At 38.7% G+C, this 15,678-nt stretch overlaps 2 protein-coding genes across 2 annotated transcripts in view; one reads left to right on the forward strand and one right to left on the reverse strand.

Moving 5' to 3' along the window:
* The window catches only part of LOC127632523 (striatin-like), a 67,687-nt gene extending 55,242 nt beyond the window's left edge, over positions 1-12,445 (reverse strand). The window contains exon 1 of the mRNA XM_052111144.1: positions 12,100-12,445. Coding sequence (XP_051967104.1) covers positions 12,100-12,309 — 210 coding nt within the window. The 5' untranslated portion in view covers positions 12,310-12,445. The remainder of the gene's footprint in view (positions 1-12,099) is intronic.
* Positions 12,446-14,201: 1,756 nt separating this feature from the next.
* Positions 14,202-15,469, forward strand: LOC127632543 (microtubule-associated proteins 1A/1B light chain 3C-like). The gene is made up of 4 exons (XM_052111171.1): positions 14,202-14,295; positions 14,394-14,449; positions 14,519-14,625; positions 15,046-15,469. The coding sequence occupies exons 1-4, from the start codon at positions 14,235-14,237 to the stop codon at positions 15,227-15,229; spliced, it is 408 nt and encodes a 135-aa protein (XP_051967131.1). The 5' UTR covers positions 14,202-14,234; the 3' UTR covers positions 15,230-15,469.
* The last annotated feature ends 209 nt before the right edge of the window (positions 15,470-15,678 follow it).

Here is a 15,678-nt window from a genome sequence, read left to right on the forward strand (position 1 = left end):
TGTAAGTCAATAAATCTTCCAAACGTCTCCAATTTTGCGCTCCGCAATAACACAGAACAATAGATTGCTTTTAAATAGCAGAATCATACACAGGGCCTCTGCGGTCTTCACTAATCCTGGAAGCTTTTATATCAAGAGGAAATTATGAAAACAAAATATTACAAATGCACATCTGATTATGGAAGCAGATTGTGTAAAAATCTTTCTGCACAAAATTATTGCAAAAACAATATGTAAATATGCAGCTAATTAGGTCAAATATTTAAGAGCATTTTCTAAAACATATTTAAGAGAGGTAAATTACAAATGGTAAATTAACGAACAAATATACTGAAGTTACAATAACAAGCAGCACTATACGGTCACATTTCAGCACTGTCACATGGACAGCGAATCTCTTAAGTGGCACTTAATGCGTGTCCTCGCACATTCATGTTAAATGCAGTTTTGGGAAACGCAAGTAAAAAAATAACGAACGCTCGTAAAATTGCTTGTAGAAAATGCTCTTAACCACTAAGATCAATCATTATTGGCAAACGCAGCCCTGAAACATTAACTTTCCCTCGTTTTAGTTACAAAATCTCCCAATAGATCTGTCAGTGGATATTAAACTTTCTATTTACGTTTTTTTCATTTGCAAAGATTAAGCAAATTTGAGTAAATATTTTATTTGTGTACATCTCTTTTGCTGTTGTTAAATTGTATTCTGTATATCAGCCATCCTACTCTTTATTATTCAATTGTAAAGTATTTATATATATAATGCGATCAATTGCAAATAATTCCATTAATTATTTGGCATACCATGCAATTAACTCAATTAAACATTTTAATTGATTAACAGTCCTAAATATTATATAATATAATACAAATATATATTAGAAAGTTCTGGGTCCGGTTGCATAAACATAGCCATTAACTTAAGACTTCGTCTAACAATTAGTCGGAAATGCTATAGAAAGCTGGTTGTATAAAACAAGCTCACAGATGTCTTTAGTAAGCCTAAAGAAATCTAAATCCTATTGGATTGTGGGAAACGTAAGACACTGAATAGCTTTAAAAACAATGGCCTACAGTGGATGCTCAGTTTTCATCGCTGAAAAATATTTGCTTACTAGAGGAATACAATGCTTTAAAATTGACTAATTAACAAATTTAGTGACTTTAACCCATATATATATATATATATATATATATATATATATATATATATATATATATATATAAAAAAAAAAAAAGAAAAATAAATATTGGTTTTACCATCGTAGAAGTCAAAGTCTTATACAAAGCCTGCATCTGAAACCAGGCAAATGCTGCCTCCAGAAGCTGTAACTCGAGGAAGGAATGGACCAAGGCACGTCCGAATCTAATGTTCATTAGGGCTTTTGATCGATAAGAAGTAATGCGCATAAACTATGACACATTTACAGAATAAACTCCTATTGAATTTAACCGGAATAAAAGATGTGCAACAAAACAAATCATGTGACTGAAATTTTTCATCTGAAAATTGTTTGCAAGAATACTGTTGTCTATGAGAATGCTGCAAATGATCTCATCTCAGGAGGTGCTGTGAGTTCAGTTCACATTATTTCCACGGACCAGTTTCTGGAGGGAACTTCGTATGCAAACGCTGTCTGTTGAGTCATTGACTGATAGGACAGAGGCAACAAGTCAACTACCTTTGGTTTCGGATGCAGCCAAAGGCTGTTTCTCAATGTGTGTTCTTACGTTCTCGTTGACTCGTTCTACGTCATCATCCACTGCCGAAGTTCAATTCCAATCCTCAAGAACGCAAGTACCCAGAATGCAGGAAATGACCCAGATGTGTCCTTGATTTCAAGGACGCATCGGATGGCGACTTGTGGGCAAGAACTCGGTACTACGGTGGCAGAACGAGGACATTTATTGTTTTGTTTTTCCTCAAGTGTTTCCCCAATGTAAGCTTGCAAAAAATATATATATATTAATTTTAATATAGTAATAAACACACGGCGAAAATGAGTGTTTACAGACTTTATTCTTCGAATGCGTCACTAGTCTTGCAAAACCTCACTGGCGTGATAATGCCAGTAGTTCTTTCACTGGGTTCAAATGCCCTGTGACAGTTCATTGCATAACAGGAAGATTGCAGCACATCTCAAAGCTCAAATAGATGCGTTCTACAGTACGTCCCCCTGTCCTTCAGAGTCCGTTCTTCCAAGGTAGCATGGCAAGACTGGTCTTCATAAGAACACAAGTCCGTTCTCTGCGTTCTTAGAATTGAGAAACACCCAAAGTCTCAACTGAAGCCCCCACTAGCTCAGCTGACAGTTTTGTCCATGGTAACATTGAATCTGTTAGCCTAGGGGTGTGCCGTCATACATCTCTGTCTTAAATGAGACTGATCTAAGTTTTTATGCAACTGACTGAAAAAATTAAGACCAACATTTTAGAGGACTTTTTTTAAGAGTAGTCTAAAACAGTTTCATGCAAGAGGCCCCTGATGTGTCACGGTAATGGGAATTGGGATGTAAATAATGGTTCTAAAATGAAGACTTTTTCTTCCATATTGTTTTGTATTGATTTGGAGTTAAATATGACCAGGGCATCTTCACAGGTTTCATGAGAATCATGCATACTGGTTCAAATACAAGAAAATGATTTAAACATGTTTTTACTTGAATTCTTGCATTAAAAATGTGGAATCCACTTTGCAACAACAGCAGAAATGCTGATAAAAAAGCACTAGGCTATATTTAATAGACAAAATAAAAATTATCAAAAGCTGAAGAACATTTTTAAATCAGCATAGACTAGGAGATTAGATTTAAGAACAATTTTAACCATATCATCCAGCCCTAGAATGCAGCGAGAAAACTCCTGTAGGCATCAACCTACAAACCTGACAACAATCCTTGAGCAGTGACACTTGAGAAAGCAGAATAAGCCGAAGAACATTTTGGCTCGTGTGAATTTGACTGGCTGTTCCAACAGGTCTCATCTGCATGTCAGCTCAGATGGCACACACAGATGGGCACGCCTTCACAAGCTTGAACGCATCCATGCATACACAGACCCAGTGACAGCAGAGGGAAACCCAGACCTGGATGAATTATTTACTTCTGCACTTGTGCTCTGGGCAAACGTCCTGTCCTTCCTAACGCTCCTGTCCACAAAAGAGCGAGGAACGAGAGACAGTTGCTCTGAAGAATGAGAAGCAGCAAATTACAAAGAGAACGCATCAAATAAGGGAGAAAAAAAAACAACCAAAAAAAAAAAAACACAGTTTTTGCCCAGTCTCTTGCTGTTATGAATGCATTACTAGCGTACCGCTAACTGTGCAGCATTTACTCCATACCTTTTTTAAAAACATGCTACATGTCTGTCACATGACCACATTCCTTTCCTTTTAATGAGATCAAACAGTAGCTGTCTTGCGATCGACGCAATGAGTAAAAGATTGATCTTGTGACTTAAAGCCAAACACATTTAAACTCAGTTTTTCACAATTTCTGACATTTAATGGTGGAAAACATTCCCTGTCTCAGGTCAGTTTGGATCACTACTTTATTTTAAGAATGTGAAATATCAGAATAATAGTCGAGAGAATTATTTATTTCAGCTTTTATTTCTTTCATCACATTCCCAGTGGGTCAGAAGTTTACATACACTTTGTTAGTATTTGGCAGCATTGCCTTTAAATTGTTTAACTTGGGTCAAATGTTTTGGGAATCATTCCACAAGCTTCTCACAATCAGTTTCTGGAATTTTGTCCCATTCCTCCAGACAGAACTGGTGTAACTGAGTCAGGTCTGTCGGCCTTCTTGCTTACACACACTTTCAGTTCTGCCCACAAATGTTCAATCGGATTGAGGTCAGGACTTTGTGATGCCACGCCAATATCTTGACTTTTTGTCCTTAAGCCATTTTCCACAACTTTGGAGGTGTGCTTGGGGTCATTGTCCATTTGGAAGACCCATTTGTGACCGAGCTTTAACTTCCTGTCTGATGTCTTGAGATGTTGCTTCAATATATCCACATAATTTTCCTTCCTCATGATGTCATCTGTTTTGTGAAGTGCACCAGTCCCTCCTGCAGCAAACACCCCCACAACATGATGCTGCACCCCCATGCTTCACGGTTGGGATGGGGTTCTTCAGCTGGCGAGCCTGACCCTTTCAGGTTATGTCGATATAGGACTCATTTTACTGTGGATATAGATACTTGTCTACCCGTTTCCTCCAGCATCTTCACAAGGTCCTTTGCTGTTGTTCTGGGATTGATTTACTCTTTTTCACACCAAACTACATTCATCTCTAGGAGACAGAATGCGTCTCATTCCTGAGCGGTGTGATGGCTGTGTGGTCACACAGTGTTTATACTTGCATACTATTGTTTGTACAGATGAACGTGGTACATCAAGTCATTTGGAAATTGCTTGCAGACTTGTGGAGGTCCACGATTTTTTTCTGAGGTCTTGTCTGATTTCTTTTGATTTTCTCATGATGTCGAGCAAAGAGGCACCGAGTTTGAAGATAGGCCTCAAAATACATCCACCGGTACACCTCCAGTTCAGTACACCTCCTATCAGAAGCTAATTGGCAAAAGCTTTGACATCATTTTCTGGAGTTTTCCAAGCTGCAGTTAAAAAAAATGTATATATATGGGATCCAGCTTTTGACACTTCATACACAATTACAACACAAAGTGCAAACATTAATTAATGCTCAAGAAGGCAACACACTACTATATACTTTATGTAAATATCTGCTTATGTAGATTCTGAAGGGCAGTATTAAATATTTTTTTTTAAATCTCTTAAATTTGTTTACATTATGAAAGGGGTGTGAACATTGAGGAGACAAAAGGGAATGCATACTTACTTTTGATTAATGGTTTACTGATTACTCTGATTAATGGGTTATCAGCAGTCTTTTCTTCTGCTTTATCTAAATTGACCAATTATGTGATTTGGCAACATTATCAAAATGCTCTCCATCCACACTGTCGCTTTCAAACATTTTCGGAAAGTTGCATGTCCACATATATGAAAACGCTAAAAGCAATTGTCCTTGTGTTCTGCTGCCAGACACCAATTTCGAGTAAATGTCCCGTTGCCTTTGAAGGAATGAAATTTTAAGCTTGTACAAAGTAATATTTAACATGATCAAAATAAATACCAGGCACAACAATGCCGCTACAACATGTGCCACCATCTTGATTGTTTTGGGTTGAATTGATCACATGCTGCATCACATGACAACCATCATCGTTTTCCAATGTCTCAGTTTTTCCACTTCACACTACAATACGAAGACGGCATTTTCAAATAGCTCAGTTTTCGCAGGCAAAAACGGCCTCTCAGTGTGGACGGAAGGCCAAAATGGAGAGAAAAAGATGCATTTTCAAATGAAAACATATTAGTGTGGGCGTAGCCTAAAGTAACTAAAAGATGCGAAACTTTCGGATTTAGTAAACGTTTTGAAATCATCCACCCCACTTCCAATTTACAGCTCTCATAAATGGGTTAGCAAAGCAAAAACTTGTTTGCAGCCATCTGAAGATGGCTATGGATTCAGGAAGTAGGAAAAGCGGTTTCCTGTGCACACAAACGGTGATTATAAAAGGCAAGTAAAATGTGCACTATTCTGAAAACAGACATCCAGACGGACCAACACCAAAGCAGACGCTCATGTGGGCCGGCTAAACAAATGACCGCGAGAATGATGACTCACTGGTGCGAGAATATCAGTTACTCATGAATGGACGCACACCTCACATGCTGTCCTGACATCACTGATGTGGCCAGTCAAAACACACACACACACACACACACACACACACACACACACACACACACACGAGTTGCACAAATTCTTCTCCAACATTTGCCTGTCTCTCTCGTACACCTGTATTCAAATGTTGTTTCCAAACCTCGCAGTAAACACACCGATACATGTCAACATTACACAATAAAGGCCCTTTCACCCTACTTGTGTCAACATTCCCCAATACACCCGGCACGGTTACGTGCAGGTCAAGTGTTATGACAAATTACTTGAACGTTGACATCATTTGCCACTGAGCTTTTGAAGCACATCCAATGATAATTGGAAAATTTGCTCAAAAAATCAAGTCTTCTGAAGTCATCCGATAACTTATAAATAGCAGACAAGTCATATGATCCACCATTATGATATTTATATGCTCATTTTTATTTATTTGTTATAATTTTGAAAGCCCTAGTACTTTCATTATATGAAAAACTGTTGCCTGGATATTCTCCAAGTATTCACCTTATATGATCCATGGAAGAAAGGCATACAGTTTTACAAACAAGAGGGTCAGTCATTTTTGGGAGAACGATTCCTCTCTGCTGAAGCCTGGCATTCCCAAGAGAAAGAGACAGAGAGAGCTGAGCATCATCTGCAGTATGAGTCACCAACATCAGCTCATAAACAGATTCTGTTCGGTACTGTTTCACAGCATCAAAGTAATGCTAGCGCTACCTACACACACAACACAACCCAAGCCTGTTGCACACTCGTTTGCAATGCTAATAGCTTTTCATTTCACACCATGGTGTCTCATATTTCAGGTGGCATGCTACATTGGAGCACTACATGGAAACGGAGCAAATTATATTAATTTCGATTGATTGTCAAGGTGCCTGAGGGCATCTTCAACATATGATGTCGTCTCCTAGACGCTCGCCCACTCACAGCTATGAAAGGCATGCTGGTTATGAAAGAATGATTAAAAACCTCTGAAGACAGAGCAGTCAGGGTCGTTTCATCTGAAGTGCCGCCCTCTGTTAGATAAATCAAGAATGGACATTTTGTCATTATTATTTACCCAACCTCATGATATTTATCTGTGAAACGCAACAGCCCAATCTCATGAAAATTACGTGACTGGTGACATTTTTGCAAAATGATATTACGTGGTTCCTAAAGGCCCAGGTAAACTTCACTTTGCACGTTCCATCTCGCGCAAAACTTCATGCAGATGAGCGCGAATGGACTTGTTAGACACATGTGCAGTAATATTGCCTTGTTATATGCTACCAGACATTAGAGGGCAGCGCCGAGACGTGTCATTTCCAGGACACCTGCTCTGAAAGATAAAGAAGAAAAACTGAGGATCCGCCATTAGAGGAAAGAAGAAGAACAACAAAATGATGAAGAGGATGTTTTCGACTACTGCTTGACAGTACAGCCCAACTGTGCATCGCCACCTAGTGGACACTTATATCTCAACAGTCAGCATATGCACGTTTGTCCGCGGACACTCCTGATGACGGAAATTACGTCACGCGCGAGACGTGTCACGTCTATACTTTAGACGTGACACGTATCGTGGCAGTTCCGAGGTTGAATGTTTTTTTTTTTGGTTAATGCTCTATCAACAAAACTGACCTCCCTACCCTAAACCTAACCAATAGTGTCAGAAAAAGCTAATTTAAGATGAAAAACACAACCACGTCATTTTGTGTTGCTTCTTGGTTCACGTGTGGACACGCGTGCCCTTCAGGACTCGTACCACGCTCCTGATTTGATTGCAATCGAATAAGCTTGTAAATGTTTTTATGCAATGCAAACATTAAAATGAGTCATGTGCTATATTAAAAATGTTCAGAAGTCATAATATAGCATTCTACTAATACATACATAAATTGATAATCTGCTGTTTTACTCGTGATTTGTGTGAAAGTAAAAGTAACTGTTGTTGTAGCGCCTCTAGTTTTAACAGAAAACTGCAACGATAATGAATATCGATAAAGATAACAAACCGATAACGAACTGCAAGGGAGTGTTTGTGTGTGTGAGTGAGTGTGTGTGTGAGTGAGTGTTTGTATGAGTGTGAGTGTTTGTGTGAGTGTTTGTGTGAGTGTGAGTGAGTGTGAGTGTTTGTGTGAGTGTGAGTGTTTGTGTGAGTGTTTGTGTGAGTGTGAGTGAGTGTGAGTGTTTGTGTGAGTGTGAGTGTTTGTGTGAGTGTGAGTGAGTGTTTGTATGAGTGTGAGTGTTTGTGTGAGTGTGAGTGTTTGTGTGAGTGTGAGTGAGTGTTTGTATGAGTGTGAGAGTTTGTGTGAGTGATTGTTTGTGTGCGATAATTTGTAAGATAATTACAAATTATTTTGCAAAAATTTTGGTATTCTGAGACCAGGCTGATAATTATATATTTTTTTATATTCATGCTGCACTTTTTCATATGATAGTTTGTAATGACGATGTCGGTCGAGTGGGTTAAACACCATTTTAAGTCGCATAAAAGTAGTTCATACAACGTGTGCACTATGGGCTGTATTTACTCACAGATACACACACTCCGCACAATGACCGTGCTCAACATCTTATCCAATTTTCATGAGAGTGCTAATTCTGAAACAAAAATGTATGAGATTTGTGTTAAACTATCTATAAGTCAAGGTTTATTTTTCAATTGATATTATTATGTTTAAATTTACAATTGTATTTATGATATAATTTATATTGATATTTTTCCACCTGTTGTCACAGATTTTTAAGTCGCTGCAAAAGGAAAAGGTACCGATTTGGTATGATTTTTGTTTTGACCATGTCGTTATTTTGATTATATATTAGTTTATTGTATTTGAATTTAGAAATATTTTTGGATACATTGTTTTGTTTCAATAAATGAATTAAATAGATAAAAATCGACCGGTGTAAGTGAAGTGCGTGCAGATACTATCACTATTAATACCTGCCATGATTTGTGCATCAGTAGATGAAAATGATTCATAAAACTTTCTATATAATTTAACAGTGTACACCCAAATCCTGACGAGAATAACACTTCTAAGCACATAAAAGGAGCATGTCCATATTTTTATTCTCCTGAATTATTGCACACAGTCCATTTACACAACCAGCTTCTTATGAATGTGCAGTCTTTGTTTATATCGCTGGTGCTCGAGGGAATGGACTGTATAATAGGATGCATACGCTGCAAAAACCAGAGAAAGACCTCAGAATTAAGCTGCACTCGATCAAGCCCATTAGCGTGATACATGCCTAGACTTAGCGCACGCTTGCACGAAAATACAAACCTTAATAGCCATGCCCACTGACTGCACTTATGACTGAATGCATGGCGCTGCACTTATTGCTAGCACTCCTAAAATAGGCCCTATATGTTGCAAGTGTTCCAGAGTCATACGAAAGTGAAGAGAGGAATAGACAGAAATTAGGACTTGGAATATAGTGCAGGAGTTATACTACTTTATTATGGTGTCATTTTGGAGCTTGACAGTCATGGTCACTATGAACTGTTTTTGTATGGAAAAGAGCTGCATGAAGATTCTTCAAAAATGATCATTTTCTGTTCTTCTGAAAAAATAACAGCATGGAAGTTTGCAAATACCTGAGAGTGAATAAACAATGACAAAAAAATATATTTTCGGCTGGACTATATCTTCAAGGAAAATTGGGAGCTACACCTCCCTGGCCAAGAGATGTCAGTGATCACATGACCTGTATAAATTCCTCTTGCACGTTCTGGTTTGTCCTTCATTCATCATGCATAATAAAACACTTTGTTAACAGGAATGACTGTATGGACGTCAGGGTAAATGACCCATAAATGCCATGCACATTTCCACACATTTATTAATCAATCACTGCCCTTTACGTCTAAATATCTCATCTCATTCACTGTGTCCAGGACATCCTGAAATTGTGCAAGGGTAAACAGATGTTCATCTGCCACTATTAGGCTACAAGACCAAAGCTTGAGATGCTTCAACACCACGTTTACATGTACTTCAGATGTTTTATTCAAAGCAACTTACACAAGCCTAAGCGACAGATCAAACAAAGAAAACACCACAAGTTATATTCAATTGAATTTTGGTAGAGTGGGTCTACACTAGATGGGCACAAGGGAGCATCCAGTGTTTTATCCCTCATTAATCATTTGTGAATTCCTCACAGCTTTGCTGATGCAGGTTTTCGTCTGGAAAGCTCTCAATAAACCGCTGATGTCACCGCAGACTTTGACTGCCATTGTGACACAATAAAAGGCTGATATTTCCAAACCAGCATTAAGAATTCTGCATGCAAATTTTTGGAATTCCGTCGCAGCACAGCAGATTTCACTCCCTTTATGATGTCGTGATAATAGTCGAAGTAATCGATTCAGAATAAACGACTCCCTCTGATTCCCACTGTGACATCATAACAGGAAATGAATACAGTAATAAAAGGTGTATCTGTCACAGACTAGGCCAGGTCAATTGTCACACCAAAATTAAGAGTAAAAAATAAGAAATTGTGATTTAGTCGGACCATTAAGATTTTATTTTTCATGACAATTAATGTCCAAATGTTTCACTTTTGAGTTTGTTTGCCATTCTCATTATTTTCAAACATGTTTTTTATTATATTCCCGTTACTGTACAATAATTAAAAGCGGGATGTTACCTGATTGGACACAATCACTATAATAATTACTACCAGGATGTATACATATTTTATTACTTAAGTATTCAAATTATATTCAAATTTGTTTTGCAACAAATTGAAAACAAATAAAATCTAAATAATCAAAAACATTTGGCCTTTTTATCTTTATACAAAATAGAATTATGTTTTATGAAAATGATCTGAAAATGTTCTTGTCAGGCTGTTTGAGATTCGACCTCATACTGTTTTCTTCTAAATTACGTGCTGGAATTAAAAAATAAATAAAAGTGAATTCAGAATTAAAAGAATTTCATTGGAATTCCAAAAAGGTACTTCCAGATTTCTGCATTCTGTGTTTGTGTGTATGCAAATGAACCATATCTTTCTCCTGTTAGTCACAGAACATGAACGCAGATCTCCTCCTCAGCCGCAGAATGCGATGAAATGGATTGAGTTACAGTACAGAGAGAAGCTTTTGTGCTGCTGCAGTGAATGTGGAGGTTCAGTGTGTGTGTCTGTGTTTATTTCTGTGTCTGTTTGTTTGTGTCTGTAAGTGTGTGTGAGTTTCTGAGTGTGTCTGTATCTGTGAGTGTGTGAATGTGTGTCTGCGAGTGTGTATCTGTGAGTGTGAATGTTTGTGTGTGTGTCTGTGAGTGTCTGAGTGTTTGTGTGTCTCTGTGAGTGTCTGAGTGTGTGTGAGTGTTTATGAGTGTGAGTGTGTGTGTGAGTGCGTGTTTGTGTGTGTGTGTCTGACTTTGAGTGTTTGTAAATGTGTGTCTGTGACTGTCTGAGTGTTTGTGAGTGTCAGTGTTTGTAAGTGTGTGTCTGTGAGTGTCTGAGTGTTTGTGTGAGTGTTTGTGAGTGTGTCTGAGTGTGTCTGAGTGTTTGTGTGAGTGAGTGTGATTGTTTGAGTGTGAGTGTTTGTGAGTGTCTGAGTGCGTTTGTGAGAGTTTGTGTGTGTGAGTGCGAGTGAGTGTGTGTTTGTGTGAGTGTCTGTGAGTGTCAGTGAGTGTGTGTTTGTGAGTGTGAGTGAGTGAGTGTGTGTGTGTGTGTGAGTGAGTGAGTGAGTGAGTGAGTGAGTGTTTGTGTGAGTGAGTGAGTGAGTGTTTGTGAGTGTTTGTGTGTGTGTGTGAGTGAGTGTCAGTGAGTGAGTGAGTGAGTGTTTGTGAGTGTTTGTGTGAGTGTGTTTGTGAGTGAGTGAATGAGTGAGTGTGTTTGTGAGTGTGAGTGAGTGAGTGTGTGTGTGAGTGAGTGAGTGAGTGTTTGTGAGTGTGTCTGAGTGTTTGTGTGAGTGAGTGTGATTGTTTGAGTGTGAGTGTTTGTGAGTGTCTGAGTGTGTTTGTGAGAGTTTGTGTGAGTGTCTGTGAGTGTCAGTGAGTGTGAGTGTTTGTGTCTGTGAGTGTGTTTGTGAGAGTTTGTGTGAGTGTCTGTGAGTGTCAGTGAGTGTGAGTGTTTGTGTCTGTGAGTGTCAGTGAGTGTGAGTGTTTGTGTCTGTGAGTGTGAGTGAGTGAGTGAGTGAGTGAGTGAGTGTGTGAGTGAGTGTGTGAGTGAGTGAGTGAGTGTTTGTGAGTGTGTGTGTGTGTGAGCAGGAGAAAGAAAAACAAGCCTTCAAATGTGTGTCGCTGACTTTTGGCGGACTGAAATTGCGTTGAAATTACCTTAACATATAACGGGCAAATCAAACGCGCATTACCTGCAGTTCGGACCGTTCCACCTCCCATTGCGTCCGCTCCACCTCGAAACGGGCCCACTCGTGCTGCAGAAAGTGTAAAATCCCCGGAATACTGTATTGAGCGCGGGCCGCCTCTCCACCGTCGCCCGGTTGTGACGCTTTCGCTCCGCCGGGAAGAACGGAGTTGTTATTGTTGTTGAAAAACACACCGGGGCCCGCCTGCTCGTCCATAGCTTGGCCGGGAATCGGGGGTCTGATCGACCGCACGGGCGATCACTCCCTCTCTGTTCGCTGTAATATCCGCCTCAGAGCTCGAAGGGAAACGGGCGGTTGCAGCGCTCAACTCACCAGGGCTGCTGCTGTCTGCTGTCACTTCATGACGTTTCCGCTAGTGCCGTACGATTCACAATCGAATGATTCTTTTGAAGCAAGTCATTTAAATGATCCGATCGAACCGATTCGCAAAGCGTCTGCGAGTCACTGGACTGTATGAGAGTAAAAGGGTTGTTGTTGACAAATAATATTATCAATGTTCGTAATAGCAAAGAACTATTACTGTTTACTTATTATTATTATTTACTATTTCTATGATGTCAGAAATGGTAAGAAAGTTATGGTAGTGTTCAATTCCAAATTACAATGCCTCGCTTTTTATTTATTTATTAAAAATAAAGTTTTTAGTGTATAATGTATAAGAGAACGTGTATTTTTTGTGGTATAATTGATATTAAATTATTATATTCTCCTTTTTCTTATGAATTATAGTCTCTCTCTCTCTCTCTCTCTCTCTCTCTATATATATATATATGTATGTATCATATTATATTTATATATAAATTATATATAGTGTTTAATTTGATGTATGTATTCATTTTAATGGCACACTACATTAATATACTAGGTTTAATAAAAGTTGAGTTCAATTGAAAGTATTTGTGGCATAATGTAGATACCTAAAAAAAAATTTTGTAAACAATCTTTACACAAAACAGGTTCATTTCTCTCATCAAAATGCCAGAATCAGACTAGAACACATTGCCTAAACTTACACTAAACACAGCCAAAACCGTGGAACACCGTCATTTATGTAACTTAACCAAAACCGTTTCTAACTAAATATCCACTTAGCAACAAAAACAACATGTTAAATTCCTGCATGGATCGGCTGCTGTTGCACAGGAACACTACCGATCGGTGACTCGAGAGAATCGGTGATTTGGTGAATTGGTTCATTCAAATGAACCGTCCGAACGAACCAACTCGCTCAAATGAATCGGACTTCTCAACGCTGGTTTCCGCTCAACGCCCACAAGCATGTCAACAGATCGCTGTCAACACAAAACGCGCTGATTGGACAGAACAAACAACTCGCATTGTGAACAGCCTATCAGAGAGGAGTGCGCTGAGCACGCTGGGATTTGTAGTTCACAAGCATTGTGTTCCTAGTTATTGTCTATTGTTTGCTTGAATAGTTGTTAATAATCCTCAGCTATCTAAGTTAAAACACAAGGGGAAAATTACTAGCAAACACCAAGATTTTGTAGATGTTAAACACTAGATTTGATCAGTAAAACGTCACTAATACAAATGTATAAAACTACAAATGAATGTATTCAAAAGTAAGAATGAAACATTAATGCACGAATGAAAGGCAGGTAATGTTGTACACATTTGTTAACACAATGAAGAAGCAACCAAATGCTTGTGTCATCATTCCATAGTTGCATAATTTAGGAGGTGCAAGTCATACAGGAACTGTTATACAGCAATACAATACTAACCTCTGTTTTAGTGCAAATCCATGCATACATTTCTCAGAAGAACCCGTGGACAGCACAAAGGTCCATTCAGACAGGCATTTACCTGTGACATTTTGGAATGTGTAACTTCATGCATATATATATATATATATATATATATATATACAACCCATAAACAAGCAGTTGATATTTCATCGCACAACAATAATCATTACAAGCATTCAACAATAATTATGAACTTGCTCATTGTTCATATATATATATATATATATATATAGTATGACGGTGGTAATGGGGCTGTTCATGCACGATGACGTCAGCACCGGTGCAGTATTTAATTAGTGTTAGACGCGCTTCGGAGCAATTAGTGCGCGCGGGCCAGAGGTTGAACACGACATGCCTCCTTTTGAGAAAACGCAACTCACCCCCAAACCTTTTAAACAGAGGAAGAGCTTAGGTACGTTTCTTGAGATCACACAAACATTAGACCATCTGTTGAAATAACGTTAAACTCCGAGTGTTTCTTTAAATGTCTTCATGTTGTTTACTGATCAGTAACGAGGAAACACGAGGTGGCGGGAATCCGAACCAAGTTTCCGACCAAAATCCCGGTAAGAAACACCAATGTTTGTCTGGAGTTCAAACTTTTCATGCTATTTGTTCAAATGCGTTTTCTTTAGGTGATTATTGAGCGATATCAGCGAGAGAAGTACTTGCCGCCTCTGGATAAGACCAAATTCCTCGTTCCTCAGGAGCTCACCATGACACAGTTCGTCACCATCATCAGGTGGGTGAAACGTGTGTCTCGTGCCACCGTACTGCATACTACAAAGTAGTGACTTTGTTTTGGGAATTTTGCTTTTTGCGAGTGAAATTCTGGTGTATATTTCAAAATCTGAATCTCTAATAAAGCTTAAAGTAAAAATGCATTCATAAAAGTCCCCTAGATCCCCACACTAGAAGTGTTGAGTGCGTTGTGTGAGTAAATATTCCATGCAGCGTGTTGTATACTGCACACTTTGGTAAACGTCATCCAGATATCCCATACACTTTTGCATACTGTGCACACTACATACTGCAGGAGTAGTGTATTAGTGTGCTGATCTGAACATCCCCAAAGAATCAGCCAAACCATCCATGGCATCAGCTGATTGGTCACCTGGGTGGATTTAAGAACTTTCTCACGCGTCTGATTTAAATTTCTCAGGAATCGAATGACCCTGATGCCCAGTCAAGCTTTCTACCTGCTGATCAACAACTCTGGCATCGCCAGCATGTCCCTGACCATGGCTCAGCTCTACAAGGACCATAAAGATGAAGATGGGTTCCTATATATGACGTATGCCTCACAGGAAATGTTTGGAAACTGTATGGAGCACAATAATCGGTGAATGTTTTTGGGAGGGTTTTTGCAGGTTTTTGCAGAAGTTGCGCTTATTTGCTACACAACTGTGATTTATTTAAAGTTTTGTATATAGTGTTCACTTTTTAGATTTATGATATTCCCTTTTGTAATGAATTGTTCTGTTTTAATTGCCCAAGTAATAAATAGTCTTTAATTCTTGCCGGCAACATAAGTCACTTGTGCTGCAGAACTGTCCTCATATGCCTGAAAAATAAAGTTTGTCAACGCTTTCTTCGTTAATCATGTGATGGACCAATAAATAATGCATGTTTGAAGCTGCACACATTTGTATTTTAACTTGTTAAGAGTTCACAACAGCTTTACAAAAATATTGTTTTCCATGTAGAACGTGAAGCAAGACACTTTATATGTAGTGTATAGAGAATGACGTGCACCTTGGGAGTCTAAAGCTTTACACTGTCACCAGTAAGGGAA

This window comes from Xyrauchen texanus, chromosome 39 (genome assembly GCF_025860055.1).
Source record: "Xyrauchen texanus isolate HMW12.3.18 chromosome 39, RBS_HiC_50CHRs, whole genome shotgun sequence".
Classification (NCBI taxonomy): domain Eukaryota; kingdom Metazoa; phylum Chordata; class Actinopteri; order Cypriniformes; family Catostomidae; genus Xyrauchen; species Xyrauchen texanus.